This window comes from Prunus dulcis, chromosome 6, assembly GCF_902201215.1.
Source record: "Prunus dulcis chromosome 6, ALMONDv2, whole genome shotgun sequence".
Classification (NCBI taxonomy): domain Eukaryota; kingdom Viridiplantae; phylum Streptophyta; class Magnoliopsida; order Rosales; family Rosaceae; genus Prunus; species Prunus dulcis.
In genome coordinates, this window is record NC_047655.1 from 7,123,380 (window position 1) to 7,142,078 (window position 18,699).

The 18,699-nt window shown below is 34.3% G+C and overlaps 2 protein-coding genes across 6 annotated transcripts; both read left to right on the forward strand.

The window, feature by feature from the left end:
• Positions 1-268: 268 nt before the first annotated feature.
• LOC117632456 lies at positions 269-5,937 on the forward strand. 4 transcript variants are annotated; one of them, XM_034365935.1, is made up of 10 exons: positions 269-675; positions 1,397-1,518; positions 2,501-2,681; positions 3,159-3,472; positions 3,809-3,971; positions 4,164-4,464; positions 4,819-4,891; positions 4,970-5,060; positions 5,376-5,455; positions 5,531-5,909. In XM_034365935.1, exons 2-10 carry the CDS (start codon positions 1,516-1,518, stop codon positions 5,672-5,674), a joined length of 1,350 nt encoding a protein of 449 aa, XP_034221826.1. In that variant the 5' UTR covers positions 269-675; positions 1,397-1,515; the 3' UTR covers positions 5,675-5,909. The 4 variants fall into 4 exon arrangements, with proteins under 4 accessions (XP_034221826.1, XP_034221827.1, XP_034221825.1 ...); XM_034365936.1 differs by having other exon boundaries at positions 1,453-1,518; XM_034365934.1 differs by lacking the exon at positions 1,397-1,518 and having other exon boundaries at positions 5,531-5,937.
• A 6,192-nt stretch (positions 5,938-12,129) lies between these two features.
• LOC117631554 (yrdC domain-containing protein, mitochondrial) lies at positions 12,130-14,468 on the forward strand. 2 transcript variants are annotated; one of them, XM_034364783.1, is made up of 5 exons: positions 12,130-12,333; positions 12,455-12,686; positions 12,876-13,051; positions 13,216-13,507; positions 14,121-14,468. In XM_034364783.1, exons 1-5 carry the CDS (start codon positions 12,225-12,227, stop codon positions 14,185-14,187), a joined length of 876 nt encoding a protein of 291 aa, XP_034220674.1. In that variant the 5' UTR covers positions 12,130-12,224; the 3' UTR covers positions 14,188-14,468. The 2 variants fall into 2 exon arrangements, with proteins under 2 accessions (XP_034220674.1, XP_034220675.1); XM_034364784.1 differs by having other exon boundaries at positions 12,224-12,337.
• Positions 14,469-18,699: the final 4,231 nt, after the last annotated feature.

Here is an 18,699-nt window from a genome sequence, read left to right on the forward strand (position 1 = left end):
CAACACTCATCCACCATGGGAGAATTTCGTGCAACCATGTGCAATTGATCATTGAACCAGTTCTAGTGAGAAACTGAAATCAGATGAGAGGAACCTTTTTGTTTTTGTTTTTTTTGAAATTACATTAAAAAATAAAGTTGGACTTGTCATGGTGTATTATTTGGGGTATACTTGGCGTGGCTAAGCCCAAAAAAAAAAAACAAAACAAAGACGGGAGACCGCGCGCACTTGAAATGTGAATAAAGAGTGTGGCAGTAGGCCAGTCTTCCCACCACCTCTTGCCATAAATGAGAATTTGAGAGAGGCATCTTCTTCATTCTCACTCTCTCTCTATCTGTCTCTCTCCTCTTATTTACTCCTCCCTTCCCTGCTTTACCTTTCTTCATTTCCCCTCACACATCTCAAGAAAATAAGCTATCTACTTCCACTTCCATAACCCCATTACAATTTCTCTCTTTTTCCCTGTCTTCTTTTGTTACTGGTTTGTTTTTGGGACTCTTTTTGAGCTTGGTTGGATTAGGCCTGTTGCTTGAAGGGTGCTCTGAATTGGGTTTTGTTTGGTTTTGGTAATTTATGAGTAATGAGAAAATGGGAACTGAGGAAAAGCATGAGGCTGAGGTTCATGATCGTGATGAGACTTCAACCCAAGGAACAATTGCTGTTCCTGTTCACAAGGTACAAACTTTATGCTTCTCTGTTTTTGCTTTCTTCTTATTGATTTATAATTTCCTTCACTTTCTAATTATGCATCACCATTTTTCGCCCATTTTCCATGTGTTTTGAGCTTCTCAATAACTCCTTTTATAGTTTTTTTTTTTTTTTTTTCTCTCCCCTTTGTTTATCTGATAGGATAGTGTAGTTGTGTGTGTTCATGTATATTGTTTGACATACGATATGGCATACCTTAATTGTTTGGTTCATCATTTTTGTCAGATGCTGACATGGGTTTAAATTTAAGTTTAAGGTTTAAACCTCTGTGATGCTGATGCTGTTGTTTTGTGTTGTATAATAAGCCAAAAAGAAAAAAAGAAAAAAAGAATATCAGTCCAAAAATATTGACTTTTCTCTTTGATTGATGAGCTGTTGGGATCTTGTTTTCATATCTCCTTTATGCTTTTGGGTTTCTACCACTGATTTGTAAAACCATAACAATGTCATGAAATCATTCATTTGGCGCATTTGCTTTGATTTGTGTGACTAATTATGTTTGAACGAACTTATTTTTATAAATGATGCACAGAACTGCAAAAGCAGCAAGGCTTTACTTGTACTGCTAATTTCTAATTCAGTTGTCCAACATGAAATGTTTGTCTACAAAATCAACTGCGTAACTCTTTCTTCTACAATCTGCAATACATGACTCTCTGTTTTCTACAAAATTGGTTATGCGTTGCAGTTTTGTCCGTCAGTTGCGAAAAGTAATTTGCCGGAGTTATTATTGGATTTATATAGGTCTACAATCTGTCTGTGGAAATGAGCTTAAGGCAGACCTGATGTGCTAGCTCCCCAAACTCAATGGTGTGCAAACAGTGCAATTATATTAAGAAAACACTGAAGGACAAATTGTGGGTATCTTGCCAAAGTGGATTTGGTTGAGATTTTTGAGAATGACTTAAATCTAAGTACATGCATGGAATTTAACTTGTGATTTCTCAATATGCACGTACTTAGATTTTAGTAACTCTCACATATCTCAGCCACACCCATTTTGTATAATTTACAATGCACATGTGAGTTATTAACTACAACATGTGCCTCAATCTAAATCAAATGATATTTTTTTTTAATGTGTTTTTGATATTACGTTCAGAGATCTTAATACCCAGAACTTGTGCATTTAATATAAAGTACTACTTCTAATCTCCAATTTCAAACATGTTAAAGTTACAGCATGTTGCGTTCAAGTTGTGACCTTTGTTGATTATTAGAAACTCATTGCTGTGGACGTTTTATGGGATATGGCTCCAACTCCATATGTTGAAAACTTACCCACAAATCAGGAATCTCCGTATATGGATGACACTAGGACAAAAACGTGTATCTAGTCCCCAAAAAAATTGATCATGTTGTTTGTGGATCATGTATTTAATTGTCAGTGCCCATTAGGTTTGTAGATCATGTTGTTTGCTTTTTCCTTCATTCTAGTAAATCTATGCCTAGAAAAAGAAATCTTTATATAAACTACTTGCAAAAAATAAAAAAATAAAAAATAAAAAAATTTAGAATAGCAGAATGTAGATTTTAAACCAGCTCTATCAATGCAATACTTCAGTTTAACTAGTAAATTCTTACCCCGGTTCCAAAAGTTGGAGGCTGGCATGCTTGAGGTTACTTCTCTTTTTCAGAGTTTCTTGTATTAGATTTACAAACAGTTACTAAATTTTTGCAAAACTTGAAATGAGAAAAGATTGTTAAGCTGGCAACTAAAAGAAACTCTAGATTGTATTCTGCACCTATTTTCATCCTCTTCAATTCATGCTATATCCTTTGTATTTTTCAGATTGAAGACTCAATGGGAGTAACTGAAGAAGCACCCCAAGTTCATCCATGGAAGCGACAAAATCTCTACCTGGAGATACCTTCAAGAACATCAGAAGACTGTGTTGAGGATTTTGTTGCGATAAAGATGCCTCCAACACCAAGCCCCACTCCTAGAAAAGTAAATTTTCTCTTGACACCTGGTTCCATAGATGCAAGAGTAGAATAGCAGAATGTAGATTTTAAACCAGCTCTATCAATGCAATACTTCAGTTTAAGGTAAATTCTTACCCCGGTTCCAAAAGTTGGAGGCTGGCATGCTTGAGGTTACTTCTCTTTTTCAGAGTTTCTTGTATTAGATTTACAAACAGTTACTAAATTTTTGCAAAACTTGAAATGAGAAAAGATTGTTAAGCTGGCAACTAAAAGAAACTCTAGATTGTATTCTGCACCTATTTTCATCCTCTTCAATTCATGCTATATCCTTTGTATTTTTCAGATTGAAGACTCAATGGGAGTAACTGAAGAAGCACCCCAAGTTCATCCATGGAAGCGACAAAATCTCTACCTGGAGATACCTTCAAGAACATCAGAAGACTGTGTTGAGGATTTTGTTGCGATAAAGATGCCTCCAACACCAAGCCCCACTCCTAGAAAAGTAAATTTTCTCTTGACACCTGGTTCCATAGATGCAAGAGTTAGTGGATCACCAGGCCCCTCTTCTGCTAAAGGCAAATCATCTATAAAAGCTCTTTTCCCAAAACTAAGTTTTAAGTATCGAAGCTCTTCTGATATCGAGAAGGTTTCCAACCTAGCTTCAGAAGGGTCGTCTACAGGAGCGAGGGAGAAACCTTCCATTTCAAGGTCATTGTCCCTCACAAAGCTATTCACGCCCCGGATGAGGAGAACATCATCCTTACCTGTTACTCCAATTGCTCTTTCACACCCAGAATCTGCACATGGTGGAAGTGTTGGTGGCTCTCTGACTTCAATAGTAGGTTCCATACAATATTGCTCAAGAGTGTCTAATCTAACCTAGATGATCTACCTACCGCGACATGGTTGTTATCATTACTGATGTAGCTTCATTAAACTTGTTTAATTTAGTGTTCAATTAATCCCTGAGGCAAGCAGAATTAAGTTAAAATTGAAACATATATTTTAATACATAGCATGAATGCTAACTAGGCCATCAAAACAAACAGGGAAGGATAACTATATTAACCTCATCTAATCCAATTCTCTGACAAGTCTTAACATCTCAGTCATGTCCATCTGTGAACATAGGCATCATGTTGTTTTGAGGGTTTTCGTCTTTATCTTTTTTCAGCGGAAAGAATCCCAAGTACAGATATCTCGCTCACTTTCAGTACCTGTCAACAATAAAGAAAGACAATTAAGGAGGATGGATTCATTTTTTCGTGTAATTCCTTCGACTCCTCGACTGAAGGAAGTGGATGTAATATCGATTAGTTCCCCAACGGCAGATTCTGGTACTTTTCTTGTCTGTTCATGCACAATGGTTAAAGTTATAAACACTTTGCATTTTACTTGATAGCGTTTCTAACTTATAAATTTGTTGAGGAACAAATTTGCTCAGGCTAGTTTTTGCGTTCTTACTCTCTGCATGTCCCAAATCTGCTGCTTGTGATTACCAACTATGTCTTATTGTTCACATGGTTCAGGAAAAGATGATGATGATGCTGGTGAAGACATATCTGAAGAAGAGGCTGTCTGTAGAATTTGTCTAGTTGAACTATGCGAAGGGGGTGAGACCCTCAAAATGGAATGCAGTTGCAAAGGTGAACTTGCTCTGGCTCACCAAGAATGTGCTATAAAATGGTTTAGCATCAAAGGCAATAAGACCTGTGATGTGTGCAAGCAAGAGGTTCAAAACCTTTCTGTCACTCTATTGCGAATTCAAAGTATTCGAGCTCGAAATGCTGGAACAAGTAGATTTGATCAGGAAGATGCTAATGGATACAGGCAAGTTTGTGTGTGCATATATAACATTTTATTGTTTAATGCATCATAATTAACACTCTACTCCATTTTTTCGGTGATTTGTAAATAAGTTGTAGGAGACGAAAAGAAAATTTTGGAATCACAGAATTTGCATTTGACTGATTGATGCCATCTATATGTACTCCATAGGTAGATATGGTTCAGTAATGAAAACTGTTATCTCGCTTTGAGTCTAGTGAAGATTGTCTCACAAGTTATGTTTTTACTGGCCTTTAAACAAGACCTTCCCCCTGCTGATGGGCGTTAACAAGCATGCAACTTGGTCAATAGAGAACAACATTCATGAGCTAATATTCTTAGCTCATACCTTTTCAGGGTTTGGCAGGAAGTACCTGTGCTTGTCATTATCAGCATGCTTGCCTACTTTTGTTTTCTTGAGCAGCTCCTGGTAAGATCAGAAATTGAAACTGCACATCTGTCATTTTTTGTTGTTCTGTCTCTTTGGTGATATATATGTTCACTGCAGGTTGAGAAGATGGGTATTGGAGCAATTGCCATATCTCTTCCATTTTCTTGTGTACTGGGTCTCCTCTCATCCATGACCTCAACAACCATGGGTAGACTGGCATTTATCCTTAATTTTTCATTAAGTTGTGTAACCTTGATAGGATAGATTTTGAGGACTTACTGACTGAACTGGAATATGGCGAGTGGTGATGATCGGAGTGCTCATTTGTGGTGAAAAAACCACAACTTGGGGTTGGGGGGTCAAATGCACACGTAAAGAGTTGATAGGTTTTAAGAAATTAGTGGAAAGATAGATATTCGTGTTCCAGTGGCAGTAATTATTATCATAATATTCTTTTAAGATCAACTTCACTACTTATAAATTGTTGATTCACTTCCCTAACTTGTGAATCTTCTGTGTTTAGTGAAAAGAAGATTTGTCTGGGTTTATGCATCGGTTCAGTTTGCTCTGGTGGTTCTATTTGCACATATATTTTATTCATTGGTAAGAGGCATTCCTCAACAAGTTATATTTTCCTTTGCCTTGTGTTTAAATGCTTGGATTATGTTGTGGCCTCAGGTTCGTGTGCAAGCAGTTCTTTGTATTCTGCTTGCAACATTTGCCGGGTTGGGTGTTGCAATGAGTGGGAGTTCGATTATTGTCGAGTGCTTGAGATGGAAAAGAAGATGGCAAACTACCTCACAGCGACCGCTTAGCTCTTAAACGTTGACATGACCGGGCCACTTCACCAGTACGGTACCATAAATTCACACAGGATATGCCAATCCTTAAGACCAGCGCGTGCACTGAAGGAGAAAATCCAGTAACTTTTAGTGGGGCTTAAATTGTTATGGCATCAATGGTTAATATCATATAAATATGCTTATAGCTGAGGTGAGAATTTTGATACTTCTGTAATATATTCAGGAATTTGATATCCTTCCCACTTTTAATACAAGACTTGAGATTGTATATAGCCTCCAAAATATCAGCAGCAGCACCAATTAGCAAGTAAAGACGTATTTTGTTATAATGCTGCTGGTCACATTTGCAAACCAAAACTCTCACAGGCTTTGTGAGTGCTTTCGAGATAGAGATAAAATATCTCGACTCACATCTCAACCTCAAGCATGAAGATTGAACTTTTTTTTGGGTACAAACGATTTGGGGAGGGGGGATTTACACAAATATTCATTGGGTTTTGGGGGTTTCGTACTTCTGCCCACATGGATGGAGGTGGAAGAGCTCAATTAACTTAGTTATACGCACTGACCTACAATAGATTGGATTAAATTCGAGACTTTCTATTTAAACCTCACACTTCTATCATGAATCCGAATGAAGATGTACCCCGATAATTGAAGAGCCGCCCTTCTCTTTTTTTCAGTTCCGACAGCTCTAGAAGAGGGGCTTGGGTTTAATTCGAGGTAGTTGGTAGTTGTGACAAATCTAGAATGAGCCTCTGTTCCTTTTTGGTGTCTCAAAATGGTATACATAAAGGTGTCTGTCATGGCTAAACATAAAAAGAAGAGAGAGTGCTTCTATCATCACATCATTAGCAAGAAATGGGCGTTGGAACAAGTCTTCCTTGAATTCTCAGTTAGAGCATCCTCCTTTTCTGCAACGGCGAGAAAGCAAGCTTTAAGGGTGAATTCGCCTTGGCGAACTTTAAAAAGACATAAAATACATCTTGATGAAAATACATATGGGCTAGTCTGTCACTACCAAAGTTATAGTCAAGATTGGGAGAGGATCAAAGATCCCTATTTTGGGTTCGAACATTGTCTTTTCCATCTTAGGTGGGTATAGAAGCTGCTGATGATGAAGAAAAACTCTCAATCCTGGTTCGAGGCTATGCTGCTTAGAAGCTCTCCTCACTTTCACGGCAAGAAGGCCATAGTAGCGTTTAGGGCTGCAGGATCTTTAAAGTAGGTTCGACTGCATGCTACAGAGGAACGACAGAAGAAAAAAACAAAAAAAAATTTAAGGCCGGCCGGCTATACTATTTTTGAAAAAACATTTGGAAAAAATCGGTTATAGCTATAAAAAAGAGAGAACAGACGCACAGCCCTTTGGTGCCCATGTGCCAAATAGTACCGCCGTGCGGCTATACTGGAAAAATTAAAAAAACTGTGTCTAGCCGAGCGGCTGTACTGGAAAAATTAAAACAACTGAGTTTAGCCGTGCGGCTATACTATTTTTTATATTAAAAAAACCCTACCATTTATTCGCCACGTGTCAAAACTAGTCTATTTTTTTAAAAAAATAACAAACACGGAGTATAGCCGTGCGGCTATAATATTTTTTTAAAAAAGAGGACCATCTAGCGCCACATGTCCAAAATAAGCGCCACATGTTAAAAATTAGTTTTTTTGAAAAAAGTCGTAGTATAGCCGCCCAGCTATACTATTTAAATACATTATATTCAAAAGGTATAGCCGTACGGTTACACTATTTAATAAATATAAAAATAAAAGAAAAAAGGACTCTCCTAATTGCATTAGTTTGTACTTTATACAAATTAATTTGCTAGTTTCAACATATCCAAAGTAAATATTAATCGGCCACTATATAATATTGTAATATAATTTTTATAACGTATATTATTCTTATTCAATAGAATTTGAGAATTATTTATATAATACGTGAATTTTGTGTGTCTTAATTCAAATTTTGTAAAAAAATACGTGTATTAAACATTAGAAATACTTATATACATGTACAATACGACTATTCCACATTTCCCTTTTAAAAAACGTGAGACGTGTAAAGAACACAAATGTATTATTGAAAAATATGTGCTATATTCTTTATATGGGTAATAACTTTGGAAAATTAAAAAAATTAAAAAGAGACAATAGAGACTCGGGTAATGACCTAATAGTAATGGATAACTACTCTTTTAATTTAAATCGTAGAACCCAAGAGCCCCAGGGCCCAAGGCCCATCTTTTGATTAATTAAATATATTAATTAACTATTTACCCAACTAAGCCACTCAACTGGGCCACTTGTACAACCAATACAAACTATTCTATTTCCAAGAACAAGTCTTACAAAGACTTCCAAGGAACTCTAGTGTTCCAATGTGGGAACTCAAACATGTTTGCAATGCCTTGCAAAACCTACAAAACTAAATATGCTGAGAGATTATTAACAACTTTTTCGATTTTTCATTTTTTCATCTCACCTTAATATAGGCTGAGAGATTATTAACAAGAAGAAGAAAAAGTGTGAAAGTTGCACATTAATGATTTCTGAATACATTATCATGCACTTTCGGTTCAGGTTCATCGTCCCAAATTCATTCAACTTAAACGCTGCAGTTTGCCTCATTTACAAAGATATATAATTGACAAGTAATACAGCGGTTCGTGCCCAATATAATATGCAGCACAATTGCATTTTAGCCATGTGAACTCTGTTTTCTAGTTCATTTCTATTCCTTTCATTTCATGTGGTCAGATTCTACATCAAACACTCACATTCAATTTTTTTTAACCCCTGTGATATTGTTGCCTAAGCTGAAAACCACAACCCAGCAGATCCCATCTTGGTTGAGACCATTGCGAGGGACTTCCAAATACACTTCGATACAAGTAAGTATTTCTTGAAACATGTCATTTGAGGGTATCAATAAATTAAAAAGGAAGTTCACTAGAAAAAATAGATAAATGAAAAAGAAAGCAAAACACTTCCACAGACACTATCCTCAGTTGGATAGAAATTCACATAGTATTTATTCTCTTTGATCTGTGGAACCTGTTGGAAGTTTGAATGAAATTCAAGAGCTTTTGTCATACATTGGTAGAAAGTAGGAATAATAAGGTCTTTATAAGTGTGGAAGTCCCACACTTAGTAAATGGAAGTGGGCCAAGTAAAAGCAAATTGGGCTTCAAAAACGATTTGGGCTTTGAATATTATATAAAATTATATAATATTTAATAGTCAAAAAGATGGGCCTTGGGCCTTAGGATTAGTTTAATTAACTGGTTTCGAATTAATAATTTTTTATTAATTAGCATTCTACAAGCATTTTCATCTTCTCTGAGAGGAAAACAAACAACGTTCGCCAGAGTCTAAGTCCGAGTGCTAGGGCTTAGAATACAGATAGTTGAATCATGGGAGGCAGTCACCTGTAGAACTTCAAGCACCGAGAAGGGGTGAAATTACTGTCTTTAGGACATTGCATCAAATTTACAAGTCTCTATCTCGAATCCAAGTCAGTTTCATTTATTGTTTATATATTGCATTCTGTATTACAGTGTGTTATAAATACTATTCATATAATTGTTTTAATTAGTCACTGATTGTTGTTTTTCCAACAGAACCCAGTGTTCATCATACTAGTTTGTAAGACAATAGCAGCTGCAAGTTAAACCTTGAAAGAAAACATTTTCAGTTGGAACTTTGATGGTTCCCATGGAAGTCAGTCTAAAAGAACAATTACGAAATAAGAACCTCATAAAAGTAGCACACCCTAGAAGTTCTAGGAACATCATATAATTAGTGATAATTCTGTAAGTGATGAAATTACAGGTTGCAATTGGCAGGAGCATGTTGCTGTCTAAGCTTATTATGTAATGCTCATCCCAAAGTGGGCAGTCACATGTTGCTTTCTTGTTCTTCCATTCAGCTCCGCAAGTATAGCAAAACTGATGTCCACATCTACAAAGACAATGCAGACATGAGACAAACAACAAGGAGTAGTGATACAGAGTATGAAAATGTACCAGCGTCCAGAAAAAAAAAAGAACAAGGGTGAAACCTTTTCTTAAATTTACTGGTAAGAGAAGAAAAAAAAAGAGTGAAACCAAAGAAGCAAGCAATGTTATGTAACAGTGGAATCTTATGTACCTTGCTTCTAAGGTGATTCGGTTAAACCTACCTTGCTTTTAATGTGTTTCCTACTTGAGGTATTCATTTTTTAATACAAAAGATAGTTTAAATTACAAGAGATGGGGGTTTCTCAAAACTTGAGGGATTCCTACAACTACTTTTGAATTTAAATAGGCAATTTAACAGTGTTACAATGTCAGTGTTCTCTCGCCTAGGGTTGACATAAACCAATCGAGAGAAAACTTAACAAATTGCAAATTTTGGGTATGTTATTGGGTTTATTGGAGACTCTATGGAAAGGGTTGAGATGAGTGACTGGGAGAACCTTTTTCCTCTTCTGATGGCTGAATGGTAACACAAGATCATTTTTCTCCCACAAGAAATCATAGGTACTTCACCCAATCATCTTGTTTTCATAAGTGTCTATTTTAATTGCCATTTTCTTATTCATTCTTCCCTACAAATTTGCTAAGTTTATAAATAATAATAATAATAAGGGACTAAAGCAGAACAGAAGAAACCAAAAGATTAAACAAATTGAAGTGGGAGGAGAGTAAAGTTCAACCATATGTTTGCACTTGGAACACTGGCGCCACAGTTTCTTTATCGCAAGCGACTTTAGCAATTGCCCTTCTGCGAGGGAATAGGTTTCTGACCTTCGGTAATCATAGCAACTCATATCATAGCTAGCTAGTGCCAAGGAACCTTGCAATTGATACAAAATAAGTGATGGCATTTCATGCACTTCCGGCCTCCCACAATAGCAAAAGAAGCCTTAGTATGTTGCAAGACCTCATTTTTGGACATCAACGCAGAACACCTCGAAATTCCTGCCTCCCACGTAGTATAGCCGCCCGGCTATACTCTTTAAATATAGTGGGATCCTTTTTATTTATTTATTTATTTTCCCTGATTTTCTTTAATCAATAAGAGTAGCTTAGAGCATTATCCATTACTATTAGGCCATTATCCGAGTCTTCATTGTCCCCTTTTGATTTTTTTACTTTTTCAGAGTTATTATCCGTATAAAGAATTTAGCATTTTACCGTTTAATACTTGTATTATACACATACGTACTTACTTTTCAATAATACTTCCATTTTCCATACATGTCTTAAAGACTTGGCAAAATACACATTAAAAAAAACAAACTATGTATTGTACTCGTACATACGTATTTTTCATGTTTGATACACGTGGTTTTTACCAAATTTTCAATAATACACACAAAATTCACGTATTATACACGTAATTTTCACATATTGAATAAAAATAATATATATTTAAATATTATAGTGGCCGAACTTTTCAATTCCGTTGTAACTTGCCAAAATTTTGCTGAATAAAACACATACGTATTTTTCCAGTTCCATATTTTACTAACTATGAAAGAATTTGAGAGGCTAAGATTTTTTCTTACTTATTGTAAGAAAAATGCAAGATGGTGATTTTCCAATCTCTTTACTAACCAGAACAACAATTTCAAACAAAGTTTTATGGGTATAGTAGTAAGAGATGTGGTAATATTCTTCATGTAAATTGTGAAACTTTAAGAGTATCCACGTCCTAGACAAATTTTAGGGAGTAATTGAAAAAATACAACTTCAACCATGCTCCCTATCCACCTCCTAAAATAAGGAGACCTCTAAGAGCTCCTAAATATGAGGAGAGAGAAAGAACTCCTAGTGGCTCCCTATAATTTAATGTTGCTTTGTTTTATGCATATTTTAAAATTTTAATTTGGTAATGCTACGGACACCAACTCTTTTCCCAACTTTTTAAAAAATAATTATAGTATTTATGATTCCTTAAACTAGAGAATATAATTGAAGTTGAAATTTTATAGATAGTTCCTATAATAGCTTTTGTGTATTTTTAGCTAAATTTCAACTAAATAATAAGTAACATGATTACAGACACTCAAAGTTGTGCAAAAGAAGCTTTTGCACAATACAAATGGTATAAAAAAAAAAAAAAAGTATAATATAAGCCTAACAAAACTTGCTAATTTTTTAAATTTACAAAAATGCCTTTGATTTAGTGGTCACGTGCAATGCATGGGACTTACTTTTACCGGAATTCTTAGCACAAGTTGCGTTAATGTCTTTAATTGGCACGCATCTCAAAATTTTAAAATACAAACTGATGTGACAGTATTTCATTCATTTTCTATACGAACTTATCATAGACCTATTTATTCACAATAAACAAAAAAGTATCATATTAATTGGTAACTAAAAATTAGGGAATTATGTAACAAGTGTCTATAATATTATTGTATGAAAAGTAATTATGCCTAGATAAAACCTTCAACAAAGTTTAGGGACAATTTGTGTAACTTGTCCCTTTAAGGAAGAAAACAATCAACCAACCGTTGTGTATATGGGCTTCTGATCGTCATCGTTGAGCAGTTGACACGTGACAAACGACGAGTGATGAACATTCCGGCCAGAGTTGCAGCCACACTTCCCCTTCTCGCCTCTCCTTTGCTTCCCTTCTCCTCTCTGAGTCTCCAGAGCTTCTGCTCTTTAATCTCTCACCACCGTCAGTCAGTTTCTCTCTCTCTCTCTCTCTCTCTCTCTCTCTCTCTAAGCTTACAAATATAAAGAAAAAAACAAACATATTTCAACTTAACTGTTTTCTTTTTCTTCTTCTTTTTGTTTAGGCGTGCGCAAATTGGGTTTAGTGCCAACAGTGCAGAGTAGGAGATTGAGACGCTGCGTTGAAGAAAAAATGGCTTGGAGTTTAGAGAAGTGCGATGCGGGAGTTGAAACTGAGTTGGGGGTAGTTCGACCGGCCACCGGAGCTCACACTGAAGAGGCTGTTGAAGCACTCAGAGCCGGCAAAGTCATTGCAGTCCCCACCGATACACTTTACGGCTTCGCTTGCGATGCTTGGTATGACAATCTATCCAATGCATTGTACCTGTTTGTTAAAATTCCTCAGTGTCTGAATTGTTGTTTCTGAGATATTGGTTTGTTTAAAGGAAGTGCTCTTATTCTTGTTATGATGATTTACAAGAAAACCCATCTTCTTCTTTTTTGTGTGTAATTTTGTAACCTTGTAATGGTGGAGAATAATTGCAGTTCTTTGGAAGCAGTGAATCGGATATATGAGATTAAAGGACGTAAACATACAAGTCCTCTTGCAATTTGTGTTGGGGATGTGCCAGACCTTAAGCGGTTTGCTGCCACAGAACACTTGCCCCATGGCTTACTTGAGAATCTCCTTCCAGGACCTGTTACTCTTGTACTAAACCGAGGTATAAAGAAAGAAAGGAAATTGTTGTATTCAAGTATAATTTATCTTTTTGATATACACTACCATTTGACTGATGCTGCAAACCCATGGGATTGGTTTGGTTTTCAGCTTGATATCTTTCACATTTAGTTTTGAATGAGAAAAGCTAGTTTGGGTATTTTGCAGGGGAGTCGAGTATTCTTGAGAAGTCTCTGAACCCAGGATTGGATAGTATAGGAGTCCGGGTGCCTGACTGTAACTTCATCAGGGACATTGCCCGCAGACTGGGGAGTGCATTGGCCCTTACAAGCGCAAACCTAAGCGGGCAGCCAAGTAGTGTTTCCATCAAAGATTTTGAGAACCTCTGGGAACATTGTGCATATGTTTACAATGGTGGTGTGCTTCCTTCAGGCCGTGCAGGCTCAACAGTCGTGGACCTCACCAGGCTAGGCAAGTACAAGATTCTTCGACCTGGAAGGTAAGCATCCAGTTGACACAGTACCTTGCCTATAAAGTAGTGGCTGAGAAAAAGAAATTGTATGACATTAGTGTTATGGTTTTGTTATTTAAATCTAGGATAAGTTGTCAAGGAAATTATAGTTAGCATCTTATAAAGAGGAATTTTCCTGAGGAGGGGGTGGCGTCTGATTATAAAGCACTTTAGCCGAAGTTTGTATAGTACTCACATAGAGATGACAATTATAAACTAAGAATTCCTATTTTTTATGTATTTTCTCTTGTTGAATTAACAAAGTGGGTGGAATGGATATCTATAAGGTTTGTAGATGTTTCTTTCTGTATTAGATAAATATTGACCCCTGCACAAAGCATGTAAGGAACAATTTTCTTAAAATGTTCAATATTCATTTATATTTATTCCTAATTTTTGAACTGCAAATGCTAAATATGTTAAGGATTGTTTAGACGGATCAGTGTGGAAAATGTCTGTCTTTAGATACGTCTCTTTTATATCCTGTTCTTTATTTTTCTTTGGGCATGCAAATCATTTATTTAGTACAACTAGGTTCTAGTCTCTATCTGTGTGTCCATTAGTCTGCCGGTATTAACTGTGCTCTGTTTTGGCATTGCAGTGCAAAGGAAGAGACTGTTGCAATCCTTGAAATGCATTCTCTTGAGGAAGAAGGAGCAGCTACTTAAAACCACATTTATACAACTTCCATGATATATATGATATAAACTAAATCATTTGATGATTAATATGAGTGGTGGCTGGAATAGGTGAAATTATGGTTCTAAAAACGAGACTGCGACCTGACCGGCTCGTAGGTATGATTCGATTTTACACTTAATAAAATCAGGAGTGAAGTGAACTTATAATTTTAGAATTCTTTTTCTTTGGAATTTTTATATGGATTGAAGTGATTGTAGTAGTATTTTTAATCAAGTTACTGGTTGAATGTAAAATCATTTACCACTAATTTGATAGGAGTTTTATATTTATCTATTTACTTCAAATGATGAAGATCATAAGTATAGATGTTTCTATTTATATTCAGAGAAATACTAGCAACACTCTCTAACCTTCTCCTTTGGACCTTCTCTTTTTTTTGCTTAACATGTGACATTCTCCTTACACTTAAAACAATGTCATTAATATATTATACAAGTTAACTTTTGCTTGTCAACTTTACCCTTATTAAATGTATTCAATTTATTCAAAAAAATTTCAGAACTTTCTTACCATCATTTTTTTTTAACATCAATTATTTTTTTCAAGAAAATGTCTAATTTTTTCAAAAAAGAGGAAATGTCTGTTTGTTTTTAAAACACAAAGGATTTTTTTTTAATAATAAAAATATCTAAACCCTTTGTGTTTAATATTAAAAATAAAATAAAAAAAAAAAAACTAGACATTTCCTCTTAAAAGCATATATTTTCTTTAAAAAAATAATTGATGTTAGAGAAAAAAAAAAAAAAAAAAGATGGAAACAAAGTTTAGAAATTTTTTTGGATAAATTGAATACATTTAATAAGGGAAAACTTGGAAAGCAAAAGTTAGCTTGTATAATATATTAATGACATTGTTTTAAGTGTAAGGAGAATGACACATATCAAACAAAGAAGAGAGAAGGTTAGAGATAAGGTTGCTAGTATTCCCTTTTATATTCATATAGACTTAGAGGAGTGGCTCGTGTATTGAACTGAAGCAGTCGGGGAAAAATTTTAGTTAGAAAGCCGGAAAGCAAAGTAGCCATTCCCTTTTTAGTAAATTTAGGTTTTAGCCACAAAAAAAAATTTTACTTTTTGGAAAAGCCAAAGCTTTTTTTATTTTATTTTTATAAATGACAGAAAAACATCTCAACTTTCAAATCAAAGACATGCAAATGTAAAAGATTCCTTAGGAAATTCAAAAATAAATAAGGGCAATTTTGTCCATTTTGATTTCTTTTAAAAAATTTCTCTCTTTTGAGTTTTTCTAAAGTCTCCCTTGATTTTTTTGGGTTTAGGTTGTTATGCTGTCTTCCCGCGATAGAATATGTGGCAGAACAGTGTTTGGTAGATTCCTGGTTGTTGTGCATTCTATTATTCCTTCTGGTGTCAAAACGTAGAACTCCTCATCATCATCTTTCCTTTGCTTTTGTTGTGGGTATTACAAATTAAATTACTCAATTATAACTTTGGATGGGGTTACATGTTCACAATTAAAATGAGTGCAAACTCAAGGTTGCATTTGGATGGAGGGATTCCAAAAAAATGTATGCAGTATTTACACACAACTAAAATAATAATAAAAAATGAACTGATAAGATCGATACTGAATGAATCGTTAATGATTTTAATTCTTTAAAGACTCGAATGGTGCAACTTAAATAGTTTTATCACTTTTTTGTTATCAATAAAATTCGCTTGTGCTGTTGAGTTTCTTTGTATCGTAAATCTAGCCTATTCCATTTTAAATTCTTGAATCTGTCCTAAGCTACATCTAGTTATTTCAAATACATTTAATTGATGCGACTCTTGTTTTTTTAAATACCAAATTTAACCTTATTGTCAAATTCAAATAATTTCTTTCAAATCTCTCCATCCAAACAGAGCTTACATTCTAGGGCAAATGTTCAAATAAAGTTCTAATTGGTAATTTGATTTTGTCAACCTTTCAAGCCTATACCTATTATATCACACATTTCTATATATATATATATATATATATCACAAAATTTAGAAAAAGAATGGTAGATTCTTTGATTTGTTTGCCTAGCAAAATACATTTTTAGGCAAAATCGCACCAACATACCATAATCACACCACATCAATATGATGTTGTGCTAGTCGTACAAACAATGAATTTTATTTTTTTTTTACCAACGTGAGAGGGGAAAATCAAATTTAAAACTTCTCTCAATATTGAATATTGAAAAGACAAATAAATGAAAACTTGGAAAATGTCGTATGCAATAAACGAATGGCTGACGTTTATCTTCGGGTTTTTGAAAGAGAGCCGAAAATTACAAGAACGAGATACACGCACCTCTTAAAGACTGCATGTTTCGTATGGTTAAGATACCAAGAGAAGACATTTACCAAAAAAATAGATACCAAAAGAAATGGTTTTGTCCATTTGCTCCACCTCAAGCATCCAGAAATGGTTTTTAAAAATGTATGCAGTATTTACACACAACTAAAATAATAATAAAAAATTAACTGATAATATCGATACTGAATGAATCGTTAATGATTTTAATTCTTTAAAGACTCGAATGGTGCAACTTAAATAGTTTTATTCTGTATTTACATTGCATATTTATTTATTATGTCCTCCCTAACTATGTGCATCACTTTTTTGTTATCAATAAAATTCGCTTGTGCCGTTGAGTTTCTTTGTATGGTAAATCTAGCCTATTCCATTTTAAATTCCTGAATCTGTCCTAAGCTACATCTAGTTATTTCAAATACATTTAATTGATGCGACTCTTGTTTTTTTAAATACCAAATTTAACCTTATTGTCAAATTCAAATAATTTCTTTCAAATCTCTCCATCCAAACAGAGCTTACATTCTAGGGCAAATGTTCAAATAAAGTTCTAATTGGTAATTTGATTTTGTCAACCTTTCAAGCCAATACCTATTATATCACACATTTCTATATATATATATATATATATATATATATATCACAAAATTTAGAAAAAGAATGGTAGATTCTTTGATTTGTTTGCCTAGCAAAATACATTTTTAGGCAAAATCACACCAACATACCATAATCACACCACATCAATATGATGTTGTGCTAGTCTTACAAACAATGAATTTTATTTTTTTTCACCAACGTGAGAGGGGGAAATCAAATTTAAAACTTCTCTCAATATTGAATATTGAAAAGACAAATAAATGAAAACTCGGAAAATGTCGTATGCAATAAACGAATGGCTGACGTTTATCTTCGGGTTTTTGAAAGAGAGCCAAAAATTACAAGAACGAGATACACGCACCTCTTAAAGACTGCATGTTTCGTATGGTTAAGATACCAAGAGAAGACATTTACCAAAAAAATAGATACCAAAAGAAATGGTTTTGTCCATTTGCTCCACCTCAAGCATCCAGAAATGGTTTTTAAAAATGTATGCAGTATTTACACACAACTAAAAATAATAAAAAATTCACTGGTAATATCGATACTGTATGAATCGTTAATGATTTTAATTCTTTAAAGACTCGAATGGGGCAACTTAAATAGTTTTATTCTGCATTTACATTGCATATTTATTTATTATGTCCTCCCTAACTATGTGCATCACTTTTTTGTTATCAATAAAATTCGCTTGTGCCGTTGAGTTTCTTTGTATGGTAAATCTAGCCTATTCCATTTTAAATTCCTGAATCTGTCCTAAGCTACATCTAGTTATTTCAAATACATTTAATTGATGCGACTCTTGTTTTTTTAAATACCAAATTTAACCTTATTGTCAAATTCAAATAATTTCTTTCAAATCTCTCCATCCAAACAGAGCTTACATTCTAGGGCAAATGTTCAAATAAAGTTCTAATTGGTAATTTGATTTTGTCAACCTTTCAAGCCTATACCTATTATATCACACATTTCTATATATATATCACAAAATTTAGAAAAAGAATGGTAGATTCTTTGATTTGTTTGCCTAGCAAAATACATTTTTAGGCAAAATCACACCAACATACCATAATCACACCACATCAATATGATGTTGTGCTAGTCGTACAAACAATGAATTTTTTTTTTTTTTTTTTTACCAACGTGAGAGGGGAAAATCAAATTTAAAACTTCTCTCAATATTGAATATTGAAAAGACAAATAAATGAAAACTTGGAAAATGTCGTATGCAATAAACGAATGGCTGACGTTTATCTTCGGGTTTTTGAAAGAGAGCCGAAAATTACAAGAACGAGATACACGCACCTCTTAAAGACTGCATGTTTCGTATGGTTAAGATACCAAGAGAAGTCATTTACCAAAAAAATAGATACCAAAAGAAATGGTTTTGTCCATTTGCTCCACCTCAAGCATCCAGAAATGGTTTTTAAAAATTTATGCAGTATTTACACACAACTAAAATAATAATAAAAAATGAACTGATAATATCGATACTGAATGAATCGTTAATGATTTTAATTTTTTAAAGACTCGAATGGTGCAACTTAAATAGTTTTATTCTGTATTTACATTGCATATTA

Bases quoted from the DNA above. Each gene is read 5' to 3' on its own strand.
- LOC117632456 (XM_034365934.1), top strand. From the start codon at position 574: ATGAGTAATGAGAAAATGGGAACTGAGGAAAAGCATGAGGCTGAGGTT. The intron at 2,682-3,158 runs GTTCCATAGATG...TCTTGACACCTG, and splicing joins AAATTTTCTCTTGACACCTG to GTTCCATAGATGCAAGAGTT. The intron at 5,061-5,375 runs GTAGACTGGCAT...TTCTGTGTTTAG, and splicing joins CATGACCTCAACAACCATGG to TGAAAAGAAGATTTGTCTGG.
- LOC117631554 (XM_034364783.1), top strand. From the start codon at position 12,225: ATGAACATTCCGGCCAGAGTTGCAGCCACACTTCCCCTTCTCGCCTCT. The intron at 12,687-12,875 runs GTATGACAATCT...GAATAATTGCAG, and splicing joins GGCTTCGCTTGCGATGCTTG to TTCTTTGGAAGCAGTGAATC. The intron at 13,052-13,215 runs GTATAAAGAAAG...GGTATTTTGCAG, and splicing joins TACTCTTGTACTAAACCGAG to GGGAGTCGAGTATTCTTGAG.